The 21380-nt window shown below is 42.0% G+C and overlaps 1 protein-coding gene across 2 annotated transcripts in view; it reads left to right on the top strand.

The window, feature by feature from the left end:
• Window positions 1–21380, top strand: part of CLNK (cytokine dependent hematopoietic cell linker) — a 208312-nt gene that overhangs the window by 10631 nt on the left and 176301 nt on the right. For both annotated transcript variants that reach the window (XM_002688459.6, XM_059887816.1), the window contains exon 2: window positions 6575–6627. In XM_002688459.6, coding sequence (XP_002688505.2) covers window positions 6617–6627 — 11 coding nt within the window. In that variant the 5' untranslated portion in view covers window positions 6575–6616. The remainder of the gene's footprint in view (window positions 1–6574; window positions 6628–21380) is intronic.

Below are 21380 nucleotides of genomic sequence, written 5' to 3'. Positions count from 1 at the left end.
ACCCCAGAAGCCTAGGGGTCTGTAAACCCCAGGGGAACTGTATTACTGAAATGAATGCATAGATGCACATGGCAAAATAAATTAATGACGAGCATATTCCAGCCCTTTCTCTTAGGCTTTGGAGCCTGGTGTACATTCAGGCAACTCTAGCACTCGGCGTGGCATTTATGATTAGCCCTGTATTGGCTTCTACCTCTTAATGCCATTGGTATTTTCCCTTGTTGGAGAAATAAACAGGCGTCATGAAAAAGGAAAAAGGTATCTTCTTTCTGTGGATTCCCAGAGGGCCCAGGGTCTCTTCCTGCTCAGACCCTTCCTGACCATGGGACCTAGGAGGCCAGGTACAGTCTCTTGGTACAGGCAGGATTCAGGCAGCATCCCCATGGCAGAACCAACTCTTGACATGCTAGCACCATTTGTAATAAGCGCCCTGCTGTGACTGACAGATGGCACTGGAGCATCACTTCCCTTTCAGCAAGAGCCATGCTTTGGCTTTATTTCTGTGGCTAACTGGGAAGAGAAACTGAAATCAATGCCTCAGTTCCTATAGAAAATGAATGCACAAAACACGATGAAATGTCCCCATTTCTGGGATGCTGCAGCCTCTCAGGGTGCCTGAATGAAGGCAAGTATCTAATGGTGCTATTTTATCTCAGATCACCTCTAGATCATGGAGATTCCTGGAGAAAGACCTGCAGCCCTGGGGGTGGCAGTGGGGGCTGTGGGGAAAGGTTCCTCAGCCTGGAGACCCTTCCCCACTCCCATTATCATGTCCCAACTAGGGGTCAGGGTTATTTCTAAGGAAAATTACAGGGGCCTTGGGAAGAAGTTCCTGACCCACAGGGAACTGGTGGATCCCCTCTGGGCATGCCTCCACTGTATCCCTCTAGCTCCTTATGTTCCTCTATTATTTATAGATATGCATCTTTAATCTCACTCCCTTAGAGTTATTTATGGCACTATGGAGAACAGTATGGTGGTTTCCTAAAAAGTAAAAATAAGACAACCGTATAACCCAGAAGCAATTTCACTACCGAGCATACACCCTGACAAAACCATAATTCAAAATGACACACGCACGTCACAATAGCCAGGACATGGAAACAACCTAAATGTCCGTCAACGATGAATGAAAAGGAAGATATGGCATTTATATACAACAGAATATTGCTTGGCCACTAAAAAGGAACAAAACTGGGTCATTTGTGGAGACGTGGATGGACCTCGAGACTGTCGTATAGAGCGAAGTCAGAGAGAGAAAAATAATCTATATTAATGCACATATGTGGAACCTATAAACGTAGTACAGATAAACCTATTTGCAAGAAAGGAATAGAGACATAGAAAACAGCCATGGACATGGTGGGAGGAAGAAGGGATGAGCTGGGAGATTGGGGTTGACCTATGCACACTACAATGTCCAAACAGGTACCCAGGGGGAACCTGCTATCACAGCCCAGGAAGCTCAGCTCAGTGACGACCGAGAGGGGCGGCTGAAAGGGAGGACGTGTATGTATACATATAGCTGATTCACTTCATTGTACAGCAGAAACTGGCACAATATCGTAAAGCAACTATACCTCAATAAAGCAATAATAAAAAATAAAACGAAGTACTATGGAAAAAGCAGACAAATGCTATGAGGGCAGAGCCTTGCTCTGTGGTGTCTAATCCCTAGTATCTGGACCATGTCCAGCACTTAGCAGACCTCAGTACATGTTTGCTGAATACATGAATAAATTCTGAGGAGGGCATGGCAACCCACTCCAGTATTCTTGCCTGAAGGATCCCATGGACAGAGGAGCCTGGCAGGCAGTCCATTGGGTCACAAAGAGTTAGACACAACTGAAGTGACTGAGCATGCACACAGGACTGCTAGGAGAATCAAGTGTGGTTATTGTACTTTCTGTAAGAGTGAAAAGTGTTAGTGAGTGGTGGGTGTGGAGCAGACGGAAATGAGTGAACTGAGGTTCTTACATCCACTTCCTCTGCCTCACTGCCCAATAACATGCCTGGGGTATTTAAAAAATACCAATATCTGGACTCCAGCCTGTAGAGCTGACTCAGACTTTTGGAGGCATCAATATATTGCATTGGCCAAAAAGTTTGTTCAGGTTTCCATAACAAGTTATGGAAAAATCCAAATGAACTTTTTGGCCAACCCAAGAAAGAATCCACACCTCCCTCATCTGGTGGTCATGATTTGCAGGTAAGCACTTCTTATTTCTGGAGACTAAAACCCAAAAGTGACATAAGGCATTTAATTATAAAAGTTCAAGTTAATGTGAATCACCATTTCTCCATGTCTTAACTATCTTCTGTTCTCATGTCTTCCTGACAAGAGTCTTACTGACAGCTATTATGTTACCCCCATTTTATAGATAGGCAAACTGAGGCTCACAGCAGGTAGACAAGGTGTCCCAACACCTAACTGAAACATTTGAAGTCCAGTGGTTTGTAAAACCATCTTGTAGAGCAGGCTACCTGCCACCTCTGAATGTTCGGTTTGGTTTTGTAGAAAATAAGAATGATAATACAGATCATATGGGGTTACTGTGACAGCAGCTGGGGACACAGTAGATGCTCAGTGTTTGTTCCATCTTTTTAAAAAGTGTATATGTCGGGAAGGGACGGGCATGGTCTTTAATAGGTCACATTTGTAGAACTGACGGACATGAATCTTTGTCTGATTCACCACATCCCATTCTCACCACATCCTTTACAAAAATGACTCAGATCAGGTAAGACCTCAGCGCTCTCAGACGGGGCTTAGACATTCTGAGTAGAGCAAAGCCCTGTACTCCTCACGGAGGGCCATCCATTCTGTCTTGTGGACAGCACCACTTGGCTGACTCATCCTCTGATATGGGTCAGTAAGACCCCAGTTTTGCTCTTGAAATGCCAGAGAAGTTGGGATCCCTTCATAACATTTTAAAATTATTTTTGTACAATACATTGCTCACATCTCTTAAAAGCTGCTAGTAAAATCTCTCTTTTAAACTTTTACTAAGATTTTAAAATACAAACCTAATAAGCACTGATGTTACAGATTGCATAATTTTCAAAGGTTTAGGTACAAAGCAAAAGCTAAGAATTCCTTCCCCAACCACTCCTCTGTCCACTGCTGATGCCCTAAGTGTTAGCACTTTGTCAAAAGTCTTTCTGCAATTTTGCTCTGCAAGGAGCTCTATTAAAGAAAACAATAAAATGTGAGAAACATAATAACATACTTCCAACTTTTTTAAACCATTCTTTGTCACCAAGTATGGAGGGATTGCAGTTTTTAAATGGATTTTTTAAAGGAATCTTTGAGCTGGAAGAGACCTATTGGGCCCAACCTTTTCATTATTCAGATGGAAAAAACAATGAGGTCCAGAACATTCCAATGCTTTGTTCAAGGCTACACCGTGGATGGCTGGAAAAGAGCTTTCCTGACCACCTCCCCAAGGCCTCTGATCCTAGGTTATAAGCTTTGGAGGAAAATACCCTGTACCTGTGATTTCTTCACATTGTACATAAGCTTGAGCTGAAAGCTAGGCACAGGGGTAGGTAACCCTCCACAAAGATAGCCTTATTTTGACTCATTTCAGCATAACTTAAAACTCCTGGTTAATGAACTCAAAGGAATGAAGGAATTATATATATTTTTTAATTTTATTTTATTTTTAAACTTTACAATATTGTATTAGTTTTGCCAAATATCGAAATGAATCCACCACAGGTATACCCGCGTTCCCTATCCTGAACCCTCCTCCCTCCTCCCTCCCCTACCCTCCCTCTGGGTCGTCCCAGTGCACCAGCCCCAAGCATCCAGTACCGTGCATCAAACCTGGACTGGCGACTCATTTCAAAGGAATTATATTATAAGCAAGACATTCAAAATCATAAATGCTCCCAAAGTGGGAAAGGGGTTACAAATTTGACCTGCATTACTGTAATCAAGTCACTGAATTACTCTAAATATTAATATCCAAAAATCAATGTCCATAACCATGCTCTGTGCTTAGTCACTCAGTCGTATCCAACTCTTTGTGACCCCATGGACTGATTCCCACCAGGCTCCTCTGTTCATGGGGATTCTCCAGGCAAGAATACTAGAGTGGGTTACCATGCCCTCCTCCAGGGCATCTTAGCAACCCAGGGATTGAACCCAAGTCTCCCACATTTCAGGTAGATTCTTTACCATCTGAGCCACCAGGGAAGCCCAAGAATACTGGAGTGGGTAGCTTATCCCTTCTTCAGGGATCTTCCCAACCTAGGAATCAAACCAGGGTCTCCTGAATTGCAGGCATATTCTTTACCAGCTGAGCTACCAGGGAACCCTGTCCATAACCGTACATATCCAAATATAATATGACCAATGTTAAAACAACTTGTAAGCTTTACTTTGTTATGCAAGGGAAGACATATCCATATTTCCATAATGTTTATAGTTTGTAGCATATTTCCAGAGCATCAGCTTATTTCACACTTAATACTGGAAAGAGATAACATGGACATTCCCATTTATAAAGGAAGAGAGGCCAAGTGCTCCTACAAGGTCATGTGCTGGTTAATGACAGCACTGGAGGTCAGTTTTCAGTCCAGGACTCTTCCAGGAACTGATGTCCATTGCTTGTGTTATATTGATGAAGTCCTCTTCCTCATTGGACAAGACAACTTACAAAGAGGCCGTGAACTGGACACTCCACAGTCATCCAGAGAGAATGGCCAGAGTACCTAAAGGCCAACCCCCCTTTCCCTGTATCCTTTGTTGACCTAGAAGCACAGGGTGAGGCTTGCTGTAGGGTAGGACATAGGGTATCTGGGGAACTGGAGTTTAGTCCCAGTTTTTTAGTAATTTTCTTGAAGCCAGTGGTCCAAGATCACACAGCTCAAATCCAAATCCCATCCTTTGTCGCACATGGTCCTTGACAATCAAAACCCAATAGACCTTCCCAGGTTCTTTTTCACATGCTACCAATATCCAAGCCGCTGGCCTCTGTGATCCCATCAAGCCATGCAAAGTCTCTGTGTCACACTATATATTCTAACATCTTCACACCCTTGCACAGGGCACCCCATTTACCCAGAACAACTTCCATAAACCAAGAAGATGCTGACTTAATCTGCAAGATCCAGATCAAGTATGATCTCCTTTATGAAGATCCCCTGGGCTGTCCAAGACAGAGTCAGAATTCATTCTGTTTTATCTGCATCTGTTTTTACAAAGCACTTTGCTAACAACCATCATAGGGGGAGTTAGAATAGAATCTACCTTATACTGAGTTTTAGGCATGCCTGGAGGGAAGGCACAATATTTGAATAAAGTTAGTTTTCAGTAAATGCTATTGGATAGATGAATGAATGGATGGGTGGATGGATAGACGGACATATGGATGGCAGAATGATATAGGAGTACCTAAAGCTCAGTGGGCAATATGGTTGAATTGCTAGGAAATGGAATGCTTGAGTCCTGTAGATTTGGGCTCTTATTGCAGATGGGTGACCTTGGGTGCATAATTTAACCTCCAAGGATCTCATTCTCTTTAAAAGTGAAATCCACTCTCTACCCCACTGCACTAGCTTGGAGCCCCAGGAGGCTGATGGATAGAAGTCATACCAATGGCTCCTCACACTTGGCTTCCTGTTGAGTTTGGTCAGTGGAAGAGATTCAGGGCAGGAGACCCATGAGATGCAGATTTTTATTCCACCCACCACAGCTCAATCCCTGCGAGTCCCTCACCTGAAAGTCACAGTTCTTTTCCCATCAGCCTGCTTCTGGATCCCCATGACCACTGGCTCCCTTGACCCCTCCTGGCACATGCACAGGCACAGCCCCTCAGGCCCTTCACAGTCCTTTGGGATCCCCTACACCCTGCCCAGACCTTTTAAACCGTCTCTTTATTAAACTGTTCTCAGATTACCCAATTTGAGGGTGCCATCTGTTTCTTGCTGGAACCCCAACTGATCCCATGGGTAATATCCTTTATACCTCCCAGAGTCTCTGTGCAGCTAAATGGGGATCATGGATGTAAAGTCCTTGTTGAATACTCTCAGGGTCTCTGCTGCTGATTTATATGCTAAGTGGGACTAATGATCTCTCCAACGCAAGCGAATACAAGCCACAAATAAACTGTGGTGTCCTACGTGACGCGGTATATAAATGTAACTCCCAATAAATATTTCATGGCGAAGTCGCACTCTGAAAGGAAAAGCATCCTTTCTGCACGCACTTGGGCTCCCCAGAGCAGAGCTTGGGCTAATGCACCCTGGGCGCCCAGGGGAAGCACGCGATGGCACGTCAGGCAAAACCAGGCTTGCTCAGGATAGGTTTGCCCAGCTCCCCGGGGGGCAGATTGGATGAATGCTGACATGAATGCTGACAGAAAGAGGACAGCGTGTCAGGGAAGACGTCCTCTCCCCCATCCCCTCCCGAAATAAACCAATTATCAACCTGGATTGATTCTCTCTCTGTCGTTTCCTCTAAGCTGCCACCTGCATCCCGTCTTAACAGGAAGCGACAGGAGCCTGTTCACCAGAATTAAAACATGTTGCGGAAGGCCCAGTAATGAGCTTGCTTTTGTTTCCACAGGCTGAGTTGAAGATCCCTCTCATTTGCCGGGTGCCAAGAAAGATGAACAGACCGTAAGTACCGCAAGGTCGCCTTGAGCGTGCACCTAGCGTCTCCTCCATGGGGACGGGAGTAGGGTGCTGGGGAGAACCGCCGGAAGGATGCGGTGTGCCCACGTGGAAAGGCCGGGCTTGAGGATGTGTGGGTGCTCAGTGATTTCTGCAGGAGGTTCCTTGTTCTTCCCCAGTGCAGTCGGGGATGTGGGGTTAGGCAGAGACTAGATACCCAGCATCGGAATGCCAGGAGGGCATCCAGAAATACCACCCATCCACCTCCCACCAGGGTGTGAAATGAAAATTAACAGAACCGCAGCATGCACACTTATTCCCACAGAGAGAGCCTGGAATCCAGCTTTCTGTCTGTGGAACACCCAGAGCGGGTGCTGCGGCTGGTTTAGGATCCTGTCTAAATGTGTATCTGAATCAGCAAAAATTCATCCCATTTCGGATGTAGTAAAAAAGATAGCAGGCCTCCAAAGTATAAGAAATATTTATAATGAAAAACAAAAGTCCTTTAAATTGGGAAAATTGGGTGCCCTGATTTTAAAATCAAGCTATTTATTTTGCCGTTTGGAGAGGCAGTACTGTTTTTCTCCTCTGTGTGAAAAGAGCAGTCATGTGAGAAAGAACAAGGATTACAGAGTCAGGCAGACCCTACTATCAACCCTTGCTTTGCCCTGCTGTTTTATAGCCATACAATATTCAGGAAGTTTTACCTGTTAATAACTCCCTGGATATATTAACCCTTTTTCTGGGAAGAAGGATCTGGCCTGGAAAGGAAGACTGCCCAGGGGTAGCCCATGGTAACCAGGTGATGCCTGGGTATCACAGGTGGGCACTGGGCACGTGGTTGACACCAGGGTGACACAGAAGCATAACCCAACAAGAGACTTAGACCCCTCTTGGGGGGCAAAGTAGGGTTACTTTGACAGTCTCAGCAATATTTGCTACAGGCTTCTATCTGGCTTGGAGGTCATGAATCCCTCCCTTCAGTCCTTGCTTCTGTTTCTCTCTCTGCAGTTCTGCTCTGTGCCAATAATCTCCTTCCTAAATAGGAGAGGTGTCTCCCTTTCATGACTTGAGATGGCTTTGCTTTTAGCCAGATCTTGGTCCCTCAGCAGTTGCTCTCATCAACCTTCCCAAATGGTAGTTTTTTTGAGTTCAGCTGTAGAGTCATATTGGATGTGAAGCTGCCCATACACAGACCAGAAAACAAATCAAATCATCATAACATCATAATCATGAGTTTTCTATCTGAGGATGTTAAATCTGAATCTGTACTTTCGCAAGATCCCCAGTTGATTTATATAAGCTTGTTAAAGTCTGAGCAGCATCTGACTGTAGAGGAATGGTTCACAGAGCTGTCTCTATCGCAGTACCCTGCAGAAGTATCTCGAGTATTTGTCAACTCAGGGAAGGCAGTTACGTATCAAAGGTTACATGAGTGTAAAATGGAAATTTTCTTCTCTCCCTACACACACACACACATACACACACACAAATATACACACTGTACATACACACAAGATTTTGTTCTGCTACACCTTGGAGGGAGCACGCCTTCCTCTGTGAAAACCATTAACCCAGTTTGTTCAAGGCAGTAGATTTTAAATCTGACTGACCATTAGAATCATCAAGGAAGCTCCAGACAAAATTTCAGCAACTTTCCCCAGACCAAAGAAATCAGAATACCTGAACAGTGGGCCGTTCTACTAATGCACAACTGAGTCTAACCTGCAGCTAAGCTTGCAAAATTCTGGTCTAAGATATCTTACAATTCCATAATCTAGAATTCTGATTTTCTAACGTGAAATTCTAAATGGCCTTTGTAACTACGGCTATTTACTCTGAGCCACTGGGCAGTTTTACAAAGAATGAATAAACATAATGAGAGGATGATATAGAAATAGATTATATATTTATGCACTTGCACACACATATGGGTACATACACAGTGTGAATATATGCTCATGCTTTCCCCTTCAAATATATCAGCTGGGTCAAAAGCATTTACTGTACTTGCTTTTTATTGCTTATTTCACTTAACATAATCTCTTTAAGCATCATCCATCTAGTGTCAATTTCTTTCCCTTTTTTTAAATTCCTTCAGTGAGTTTATTTATTTTTTTGGCTCATTTGTTTTTGAGAAGTACAGAACAAAATACAATTATTGGAGGACAACTGCTCTACAATACTGTGTTGGCCTCTGCCACACATCAATACAAATCAGCCACAGGTATACAAATGTCCCCTCCCTCCTGAACCATTCTCCCATCTTCCCCACCATCTCACCGCCCCCCCCCCAGGTTGTCACAGGACAACCTGTAGAAGGTAGAACAGCCATTGCCAGTGACTGGGGCAGGGCAAATAAGTAGCTGTTTAAAGTATATAGAGTTTCCTTTGGCAAAATATTGTGAAGTTTGGTTGCACAATGGTGTGAATATTCTTAACCATGACTGGACAGTATACTTAAAACGGTTGGCATGGTAAATTTAAGCTTTATATTGCTTTTCTGCTATTTAACATGAGGCTCCTTTGTGATGGACATGTACACTCTGCTGTATTGAAAATGGGTAATCTACTGCATGGCACAGGGAACTCCACTCGGTGTTGTGTGGCAGCCTGGATGGATAGTTTGTGGGAGACTGGTTACATGTGTATCTACGGCTGAGTCACTTCACTGTTCACCTGACACTATCACAACATTGTTAATCAGCTGTTCAGTTCAGTTCAGTCGCTCAGTCATGTCTGACTCTTTGCAACCCCATGAATCGCAGCACGCCAGGCCTCCCTGTCCATCACCAACTCCCAGAGTTCACTCAGACTCACGTCCATCGAGTCAGTGATGCCATCCAGCCATCTCATCCTCTGTCATCCCCTTCTCCTCCTGCCCCCAATTCCTCCCAGCATCAGAGTCTTTTTCAATGAGTCAGTTCTTCACATAAGGTGGCCAAAGTACTGGAGTTTCAGCTTTAGCATCATTCCTTCCAAAGAAATCCCAGGGCTGATCTCCTTCAGAATGGACTGGTTGGATCTCCTTGCAGTCCAAGGGACTCTCAGGAGTCTTCTCCAACACCACAGTTCAAAAGCATCAATTCTTCGGTGCTCAGCCTTCTTCACAGTCCAACTCTCACATCCATACATGACCACAGGAAAAACCATAGCCTTGACTAGACGAACCTTTGTTGGCAAAGTAATGTCTCTGCTTTTGAATATACTGTCTAGGTTGGTCATAACTTTCCTTCCAAGTAGTAAGTGTCTTTTAATTTCATGGCTGCAGTCACCATCTGCAGTGATTTTGGAGCCCAGAAAAATAAAGTCTGACACTGTTTCCACAGTTTCCCCATCTATTTCCCATGAAGTGGTGGGACCAGATGCCATGATCTTCGTTTTCTGAATGTTGAGCTTTAAGCCAACTTTTTCACTCTCCACTTTCACTTTCATCAAGAGGCTTTTTAGCTGTACTTCAATATAAAATTAAAAGTTAAAAAAAAAAAAACATTTACTGAATAATATATCCTATGCCAGGCACTAAGCCGGGCCCCTCCCTTATGAAGATGAATAAGGTCTAGCCCCTGCCCTCAAGAGCATTAGCCGTCCATTAAGCAAAGCATTTTAGTATTAGGTTAAAAGTGATGGGAACGCTCCACAAATGCTACAGAGTCCAGCTGTCCTGATTCAAAATTGCTTCTGAAATTAGCAAGCTATTCTACATTTACTGTCTCTGCAACCAGACTCCTTAGTAATCAATCAAGCTACATAAAGCCTCTTTCCTTGGAACAAACTAGTGGAGTTAGAGTAGACTGATCACGTGGGCCCACTGCTCATGACACCCTTGGGGCTGGATACAGGAGTCCCTGATTTGGTTTCCAGTATCTCTCCATCATTCTGGACAGAACAGATAAGAACTGTGGTGCTGCGGTTCTGGGTATTCTGGAAGAGACCATTAGAGTGATGGCTTCTAGGCCTTTCCAGTAAGAAAATGCCCTCCCTGGCCCAGCTCCTTTGGGAACTCAGACACTCAGATCAGGAACTGATGAGGGAATAAGCACCCCCAATGTGCCCCCTTTGAAATGTGCTGAGAGGGTGTAACAGTTAGCTCACTTTGTTTACCCTTAAAATGATTCCTAGTTCCCGTGGAAATTTCAGAAAATATACAAATATACCAAGAAGGAAACAAAAATCACCAATTATCCTAAGACCCAGAAATAACTGTGTTTTGTTACCAATCCTTCTCACTGTTCTATGTCTTGTGTAATATTTGGAAATTTCAGGAAGTCTACTTTTAAAACTTGTATTGTTTTCAGTTATTCATTCAATAATACTGTTTTATGTTATAATCATTGTCTCATGTTAGTAAGTCCTCTTCAAAAGCAGAGTGTTTTAAGGCTTGTGTTGAAATAAGATCCACAATCCCATAGCCATAATTCCAAAGTCAAGAGGCTTCCAAATACTGAAAATTTTTGGTAACTAGAGTGAGAACAAAATTTGACCCTCGATGAGGTGAAGTTATGGATGTTCTTCATTTATCCCACTTACTGTGAAAAACCCACACACTTTGTGTTTAATGACTACCTATTGCTCCAGAACTTACTGGAAATATTACATAGTATTCAATACACGTACAATATTACTTTTCTAAATTCCAAAATATCTTGAATCACTAGCCGTAAGGAATTTAGAAAGCAAATGGTGGATCTGTATTTTATCTGGTGGTTTGTTTTATCTTGACCTTGGCTTTGGACATATCACTGGTTACCTATAAAGTTTTATGAGGCAGTTTTATTGCTGAGATCTAACTTAATACTTTATACTCTAGGAGTAATAGCCTGTTTCACTATGATCCCCAGCATGTGACGTTCGGTGTCTTATCACAGGTAATACAATTATTCTGTGATAGTCTAGTATTACATAAGAACACAGGCTCAATCAAATCATCTAACAGAACTTACAATATTTTTTTTCCTGCTCTGGGGAACTTGTCTCTCATGTCTATTTTGGAATGAGTTTTGATGGCTAAAAAATGTTTGTCTCTAAAAGAGAGTCTTAATGGTATGGAACTCAAGTTTCCATATATGGTTGTAACCCCATTAGTAATAGTTCTAAGAGATATAATTAAGACTCTCCTTTTTTCTTCAGCATGCACACATAATCTTTATTAGAACCTGTGAAAAGGGAAAGTATTAGTCACTTAGTTGTATCCAACTCTTTGTGATCCCAGGGACTATGGCATGTCAGGCTCCTCTGTCCATGGGATTCTCTAGGCAAGAATACTGGAGTGGGTAGCCTTTCTCTTCTCCAGGGGATCTTCCCGGCCCTGAGATCAAACTCAGGTCTCCTGCATTGCAGGCAGACTTTTTACCACCTGAGCCACCAAGGAAGCCCCATTAGAAACTGTATGCTGTGTTTAAAACCAACCACCAAGCCTATTTCAGCTTTTAGTTAATTCAAGATCACTTTACCTCCAAAACTTTTCTACCTATTTCTGTTCTGTACTGTTGTTGTTCAATCACTAAGTCATGTCCAACTCTTTGCAACCCCATGGACTGCAGCACGCCAGGCTCCCCTGTCCTTCACTGTCTCCCAGAGTTTGCCCTAACTCAAGTCCATTGAGTCGGTGATGCCATCCAACCATCTCATCCTCTGTCGTCCCCTTCTCCTCCTGCCTTTAATCTTTCCCAGCATCAGGGCCTTTTTCAATGAGTGGGCTCTATGCATCACGTGGCCAAAGTATTGGAGCTTTAGTTTCAGCATCAGTCCTTCCAATGAGTATTCAGGGTTACTGTTCTGGAAATACATTTTTAGATGAGTGGACTCTATACACAAATAGAACAGGAATGACTGGTTAGATTGTTCCCACTTGAAAGCTTCTTTATTTCTTTAAAGTGTTCAGTGGTTTTTAGTATATTCACAGAATTATGCAACCATCATCCTCAATCAATTTTAGTGTTTTCATATTCTTTATATATTATAGATATAAGTCCTTTATCAGATGCCTCAACATTTTCATCAACTCCAAAAGAAACCCAGTTAGAGGCTCTTCTTGAATAGTCTTAGGATAAAAGGCTCACTACCTTCTGATACAGTGAGTTTAAAAATTGTAAGAAAGGTTATCTTTTTACTGACATCAGCAAAGCCAGCTTCAAGTCAATGCCAATCATTAATCATTAAGCAAAATAATGATACTTTCCCACAGTAATTTACTCACTGGAATTCAGCATCTAGTTAAGAAAATATGTGCTTAGTTGCTCAGTCATATCCAACTCTTTGTGACCTCATGAACTGCAGCCCACTGGGTCCTCTGTCCATTGGATTCTCCAGGCAAGAATACTGGAGTGGGTTGCCATGCCCTCCTTCAGGGAATCTTCCCAACCCAGGGATCAAACCCATGTCTCCCGCATTGCAGGCAGAGTCTTTACCAAATGAGCCACCAGAGAAGCCCAGTTATGAAAATAAAAGGGTAGAAAGAAAATTTCCTGGCCAGTAAGGCCTACAGGCCAGGCACCCGACTAGTCAATTTGCAGGAGGATCTCTGCCATGCTGACTGGCTGTTCAGCACTAAAACATGCTTCCCATATTGCCACAGAAGATCTGCCACCTTGGATAACCACCCAGTTCAGAGTCAGTTGAAGCCACATCTCTCTGACGCCAAAGTCCATGATCTTTGTGACAAATTGAGCTGCTACACAATGATTAGGAAAATAATCCTGTGCATATCTCATCAAGGACACATTCACAAACTGAATGACTGCTTTCCTTGTATGGGCATATTTTCTCTTTGAAAACTCGCCTGATGAAACTCACTGCATCACTGGGTGGCAATGGATATCAGTTTCTCTTGAAATGGTCCACTTCAATGTTTAGTACACACGAAGTCCCAATAAATATTTCTCTCTATTTGTATTGGATGTGGCATATCAGTTTTACGATAAAATAATAAAATCTTGTGTAAACCCCAGGTCATTATTTCCCTTCCTGATACATGTGAACACCACTGCCTTTGACCTAAGGGAGCAACTGAGTTTTGATTTGCAGGAATTAATAAGTGTAAATCCCACCAAACCTTGGGGAAATGAGAAGCAGCAATTTGGGCATCCTGAGATCAGAGCCTTGCATCCAGCAGGGGAATCAATGTGGCTGGCTTCCCAGTTACTCAGTAGTAATTACGAACCAACTCTCGGGGCAACCAGGCTCGCCCACTGGTGCTATCAAAGTCATGGAGCTAGGATTCAGCTTCGTGGTTGGCTGGCAATTAAAAAGCTACAAGCTGTGAGAGAACATAGCTGAGATACAGGGCGAGAGTTTGACCAAGGTTGCAGACAAGGCCAAAGACACTATTGCAAGAGTAGCAGGTGTGGTTAGTCCTGAGACGTATGAAGATGGGTGGTGATGGGGCAACAGGGGGTGTGAAGGTAGACTTTCTTCTCTCTTAATGGCAGAATTACCAGCTGGGGATGGAACTAGCTGACTGAACTCACCTACCACCACTTGGGAAGCTTAATAAACTTAGTCTTCTGCTAACTAGCCATAAGGCTGGACTTTTCTTTGTATGGGTGGCCTTTAAAAACATCACAAAAAGCAAAGAAGGTTGTGACTTATTTTCATCTTTGAGTTTATTGTTATCATTCAAGTAATATATATTCACTGCTAAATACAAAATATATTTACATAAACAAAAATACCACTAATCAAGCCTCTAAAAAGGAGTCAACATTACTGGATTTTTGCTTTATGGCTTTTTCATACAGCTATGCATCCTATTTTATTTTTTAACTTTAATGTATTATAAATATTTTCAAATGTTACTAAAGTCATTTTCATGGCCGTAGAACCTTCCATCATTTAAGCAGCTCATATTTTATATTCTTCCACTGCTAGAGAATAACACAACCCACAGACAAATTTGACAAACTCTATTCATCTAACCATGTCCAAATGTTAAAATGCTCTGTTTCGTTACCTGCAATGAGCAAATCCAGCACACCCAGGGAAACTTACAAGTCTGGCCAGTGTTTGGAGAAACTGACCCCCAATGATAGCTTATAATGATCACAAAGTATTTTATTATATAAAGGTGCAGAGAAATCAGAGATAAGGATCATTTATGGTTGGATACTCCATAAAGATCGAATTACCAGTTGCTTGCATATTCTCCTTTACACACACCTGACATCTAAAAGGGGCTTTGAGACAGTTAAGCAACAATGTATGCAATAGGTGTAGCACCCTGGCTGGCACAGGGAAGCATGCAGTAGATACTGTAGCAGATGGTACTTTCTAAACATGGCAGCAACAACATCTCCCACCCCACTTGCTCTAGTGCAACATGACCTGGACACTCCCTGTTCAGAAGTCAATCAATGTCTCCACTTCCGTTAGCTTGTGAGGGCCTGTGGCAGTGTTGACCAATGGCATATGGCAGGAGGGACACTGCCCGGTCTGGGCAGAGGCTTTAACAGCCAGGCAACTCTGCTTTCTCCCTTTGGAAGACCACTTCCAGCTGTCACATGCTATGACCGTCAGGCTATGAGGAGCTCCAATCTGTGGAGAAGCCCTGGGGAGAGAGATCCCATGGAGAGGCGAGGGGCTGAGGGTCACTGGGCGCTAGGCTTAAGATCAAGAAGCCTTCTGGGGCATTCAGCTCAGTCCAGTTTTGAGAGCGCAACAGCATGATAGAACCTGAGAGGAGCCCATCCAGCTAAAAGCCAAGAGAGAAAAAAATAAATTGTTTCTAAGGCGCTGCTTTGGAGGAGGGTCTGAGGTAGCAAGAGGTGACTAGGACAGATATTGTCCTTTTTATTTACATATTTTTATTTATTTTTGGCTACTTGGGCTCTTTGCTGTGCACAGGCTTTCTCTAGTTGTGGCAAGCAGGGGTACTCTTCATTGTGGTGCTTGGGCTCTAGAGCATGGGCTCAGAAGTTGTGGCACATGGGCTTCGTTGCCAGGTGGCATACGGGATCTTCCTGGATCAGGGATCGAACCCACATGCCTTGCGTTAGCAAACAGATTCTTAACCACTGGACCACCAGGGAAAGTCCTTTGTCTGATATATTTCTCATCATTGCAGTTATTACCACAAGCTAGAGTCTGTTGGATATTCAGGATTCGACTTAGATATTTGTAGGACTTGGGAAAACATCCATTCCAGAGGAGCATGACAGTAAACAAACAGCTCCTTGTGGGCGAGCAGAGGGCTAGTAAGGAGTGCTTTGTTCCATGTGTGTGCAAATTGCTAAGGGCACACAAGAGGTTCTGGTTACTCTGTGAGAGAGCAAGTCTTGGGAAAGGGTAGGGTGGTATTAGAAAAAAGACATCCTCAGAGGAGGTGATAGTTGGGCTGAGCTAGGGGAATGATGGAAAGTTACCGAGTAGCAAATGGAGGAAGAGTAGGGATATACTTAAGAAATCACTGCAGCTGGAAAAGCTCAATCAGGATTTAATATAAAGGGCAATGTTACATTGACTCATAATTTGAATTTTGTTGCTTCAAAACTGAATCTAAGTAATTGGAGAGAGAATTTCTTAGCAATTTATGATGGCTGGTGGAATTCTAGTTCCCATATCTCTTTAACGATGGGAAAAGAAGGCCCTTCAATCCATAACCAGAAGGAGGATGAAGGCCTGAATCTCGGTTGCAATGCTTAAAATCTCATGTTGGGGGGATGGATGTTTGCTGCCCTGCCATGTTCTTTGTAAATAGGCTGCAATTAGAGCATTTATCCTGCCATTTGGTGCCATTGTTTGTTTAAACAAAAATGCTTTGAATAATGAAAATTCTACACCCAGGTCACTTTCTGTGGGCTTTTCTAAGGATTCAATCAGCAAAGATACAAGAAACTTCTTGAGGAAGAAACATGAAGATTTTTTCTGCCATTTCGCAAGGTTTCATTCTCTTCCTTTATTATCTGCAATTGCTTTAAATATTGAATAGGAACAAAAGAATAGCCATAAAATATGCATGAGGTGTAAAGAACAATAAAACAGTTGATATGTTCACTCGTTCTCAGTTTTTTTAATTACTATTATTTTTGCAGTTTTCATTCACTTTCATTCACTTTTCTGTGATCACAACTCCTTACCTTCAGCCCTTCACACACAGGGGAGCAACTGTCCTGAATTTTGTGTTAATCATTCACTCACTTTTATTTTTAATTTACAATATATGGCTATATCATTAACAATAATTTGGTTTTGTTTGTTGTTGAACTTCAGATCAAAAAATCACACCAGAGGGTCTATTGTGCACCCAGACTGCCTGGTTTTTAATAACTGTTTCCTTTGGTTCCATTACGAGATCTTAAAAGTTAAAGTGGTTGTCCCTCAGTCGTGTCCAACTCTTGAGATCTTGAGTGTTAGTAAACATTACTGCGTCTGTATTCTCAACTACAAAATGAAAGTAATAGCAGTGCTTTCTTTGTGGTGGTCTTGTGACCAGTAAATGAGCTGATTGATATAATAAGACATTTACACATAAATGGAACATAATCTGGGCTCTGTACGTAATAGTCATCATCATTCTACAATCTGTTTTATGACTACCCCAGCTTACATTTCAGAGATAATCCTTTGCTATTGTGGATAATCATAATTCCTGCAGTTTCACGCCCATGTGAGATTTTTATACGTGCATATAATACTATGTATTGCTGTCCGATCAATAGACATTTGGATTGTCAGTGCTGCTAAGAACACGCTTGCTTTTGTCTTGGAGTATATACTCAAGAGTATCTGTATATAAGGGCTTCCCTAATGGCTCAGCAGGTGAAGAATCTGCCTGCAAAGCAGGAGACACAGAAGACACAGGTTCACTCCCTGGGTCTGCAAGATCCCCCAGAGAAGGAAATGGCAACCCGCTTCAGTATTCTTGCCTGGGAAATCCTCCATGGACATAGGAGGCTGACAGGCTACGGTTCATGGGGTGGCAAAGACTCGAACATGACTGAGCAAATGAGCACACACACATCTGTATATAAAGGTATATTCTCAGGATGGAAATTTCTGGATCGCAAGGTATGCACAGCTGCAAATTCCAACAGGTCATGCCACAGTTTCCAAAGTCAGCAGGCCAGTTTGCACTCCCACAAGTGTGTGTACATGGCCTATTGGCTATGCCGTCTCATTAATTGTCCATACTAGCAGTTGTCTTGTTCACCGAACTGGTAGGTGGTTCTGATTTGCCTTTTGTTGACCACAGATATGGTCAAGCATCATTTCAGATACCTATTAGCCATTATGCTTTTCTTTTTTGCCCACAGTACTAGTTGAAATCGTTTGCTTACTCCTCTGTAAGGCTTTTTGTCTTTTTATATTGAGTTATGTAAGTTATTTCTTTATTCTGTACATTTTTCCAGTTTGTAACTTAAGTTTCTTTCTCTTTTAACGTTTTCTTTTGCATAATTTTGAGGCCGTCAAGCATCACCAACTTTTCTTTTTTTATTCAATTTTAGTATTGTTTGCAAAAACTTTCCTTATCCTGAGATCAGTAAAGTAGCTCCCTAGATTGAATTCCAAAATCATAAAATTTGCTTTTAATCAGTCTGCAATTGATTACTTTGAGTGTAACAGGAAATCCTAAAGGAAATCAACCCTGAATATACATTGAAAGGCCTGAAGCTGAAGCTGAAACTCCAATACTTTGGTCACCTGATACAAACGGCTGACTCATTGGGAAACACACTGGTCCTGGGAAAGACTGAAGGCAGAAGGGGGCAGTAGAGGCTGAGATGGTTAGGTATCAACTCAATGGACATGAGTCTGAGCAAACTCCAGGAGATAGCGAAGGACAGGGGAGCGTGGTGTGCTATAGTCTGTGAGGTTGCAAAGAATCAGACACAGCTTAGTGATTGAACAACAAAGAGAAGTAGGGGAGAATTATTGTTTTTCATACAGATAATTTACTCAGCAACATATAATAAAAAAGCCTACCTACCCCTTCTACACTGATTTGAAACATCATAACCAAATTTTCTTAAACAGGTGGATCATTTTCTGGCCATTCTCTACTGTGCCATGTTTCGCCATGTCAATTACACAAGTTTTAATTGCTATAACTTTGTAGTAACTCATGGTATCTAGAAATTTGCAAACCCCAGTTTGCACTTTATCAATGAATTGGCTCTTGAATATGTATTCTTTCAGTTCAGTTCAGTTCAGTCACTCAGTCACGTCTGACTTTTCACGACCCACGGACCACAGCATGCCAGGCTCCCTGTCCATCGCCAACTCCCAGAGTTCACCCAAACTCATCTCCATCGGTCATTGATGCCATCCAACCATCTCATCCTCTGTCGTCCCCTTTTCCTCCTGCCTTCAATCTTTCCCAGCATCAGCGTCTTTTCCAATGAGTCAGCTCTTCACATCAAATGACCAAAGTATTAGAGTTTAAGCTTCAACATCAGTCCTTCCAATGAACACCCAGGACTGATCTCCTTTAGGATGGACTGGTTGGATCTCCTTGCAGCCTAAGGGACTCTCAAGAGTCTTCTCCAACACCACAGTTCAAAAGCCATCAGTTCTTCGGCACTCAGCTTTCTTTATAGTCCAGCTCTCACATCCATACATGATTACTAGAAAAACCATAGCTTTGACAAGATGGACCTTTGTTGGCAAAGTAATGTCTCTACTTTTTAATATGGTGTCTAGGTTGGTCATAGCTTTTCTTCCATGGAGCAAGCATCTTTTAATTTCACAGCTGCAGTCACCATCTGTAGTGATTTTGGAGCACAAAAAAATAAAGTCTGTCACTGTTTCCACTGTTTCCCCGTCTATTTCCCATGAAGTGATGGGACCAGATGCCATTATCTTCATTTTCTGAATGTTGAGTTTTAAGCCAACTTTTTCACTGTTCTGTCACTTTCATCAAGAGTTTCTTTAGTTCCTCTTCACTTTCTGCCATAAGGGTGGTGTCATCTGCATATCTGAGGTTATTGATATTTCTCCTGGCAATCTTGATGCCAGCTTGTGCTTGATTCAGCCCAGCATTTTGCATGATGCACTCTGTATATAAGTTAAATAAGCAGGGTGATTTTATACAGCCTTGACATACTCCTTTTCCAATTTGGAACCAGTCTGTTGTTCCATGTTCAGTTCTAACTGTTGCTTCTTGACCTGCATACAGATTTCTCAGGAGGCAGGTAAGGTGGTCTGGTATCCCCATCTCTTGAAGAATTTTCCATAGTTTGTTGTGATCCACACAGTCAAAGGCTTTGGCGTAGTTAATAAAGCTGAAGTAAATGTTTTGTGATTTGCTTGATCTAATAAACTAAAACTGACTTTAAATAAAGAATTTACCCAATTTATAATTTGTATAATTTCTCAATTTGTTACTATACTTTATATTGTTTTTCCATTTACCTGTCCTTTTTTCTTTGTTTGTTTGTTTTCTTTTTGGTTTTCAGTTTTTCTTTTTTCTGGTTTTATATGCACATGTGCATGCATGTGTGTATGTATATTTTTTCTCACTCCATTATACCTCTACTAGTTTATTAGGTATGACTTATAATTCTCTTTCTGTGATCTCCTTAGATATTTTTAATATATAATTAAATTACAAACATCTAAGGGACTCCCCGGATGGCTCAGACCTAGGTTCAATCCTTGAGTCAGGAAGATCTCCTGGAGGAGGAAATGGCTCAGCTGGACATGACTGAGCAACTAACACTCATTTACAAGGTTATTTAACCCTCTTTTAGAATAATATATGCATTTTCAATACTTTATTTCTAATCATCCATTCACAATTTATATGCTTCTGCAGTCATGTATTTTAATTCTATATTATTGTTAACCCCTTGAAACCATTCAGTTCAGTTCACTTGCTCAGTCCTGTCTGACTCTTTGGGACCCCATGGACTGCAGCGTGCCAGCTTCCGTGTCCTTCACCAACTCCCAGAGCTTACTCAAACTCATGTCCATCGAGTCAGTGATGCGATCCAACTATCTCAACCTCTGTCATCCCCTTTCCTCCTGCCTTTAATCTTTCCCAGCTTCAGGGATTCTTCCAATGAGTCAGTTCTTAAGACTGTAGTATTGTTTTAAATAGTCAGTGCTTTAGAATATTTATCCAAATATTTAATGTAATATTTGGTCATTTTTTTTTCTTTTTATTTCTCAAACATTCTTGTGAAGACCACCTCCTCTCAGTAGAGCACAATTTGGAATTTTCTTTCATGTCAAGGCCCCTCATAAGAATATTAAAATGTCTTAACTTTTTCCTCATTCTTAAAATGATATCTTCATTGGACAAAAATTCCAGATTGACCGTTATCTTACCTCTGAACTATAAAGTTATTTTTCTACACTCTGCTTCCAACCACTGTTGGGACTGAAAAATTAATTATGAGTATAATTGTCATTTTTTTGGAGGTAATATTTCTTTTCCATCTGGATGCTTCGAGGGTCTTCTCTTTGTCTTTGGTTTTCTGCACTTTCACTATGATGAACCCAGTGAAACTTATTTATTTGTCTCATTTTGGACACAATGATTGTGTGTCCTATGGACAGAGAAGCCTGGTGGGCTACAGTCCATGGGATTGCGAAGAATCAGACATGACTGAGCAACTAACACTAACACTTATGTGGGGGCAGGGTCTCCGACTAGTCCCTGAGCACAGAATATCTTAAATTCTCAATATTTCAAATTCTCAGTGCTCTATGAGGCTGTAAAAATCAAAGCCCATCCCCCAACCCCCGTTTTAGCAATGCCATCAAGGAGAGGCTGTTTTCAGTATTCTGTTTCCGTCTCTGAGTTCTCACTTCATTTAAAT

The sequence above is a fragment of the Bos taurus genome, chromosome 6 (genome assembly GCF_002263795.3).
Source record: "Bos taurus isolate L1 Dominette 01449 registration number 42190680 breed Hereford chromosome 6, ARS-UCD2.0, whole genome shotgun sequence".
NCBI classification, from domain to species: Eukaryota; Metazoa; Chordata; class Mammalia; order Artiodactyla; family Bovidae; genus Bos; species Bos taurus.
Note: the sequence above shows the minus strand (reverse complement) of the source record. Positions and strands in the feature narration are given on the sequence as shown.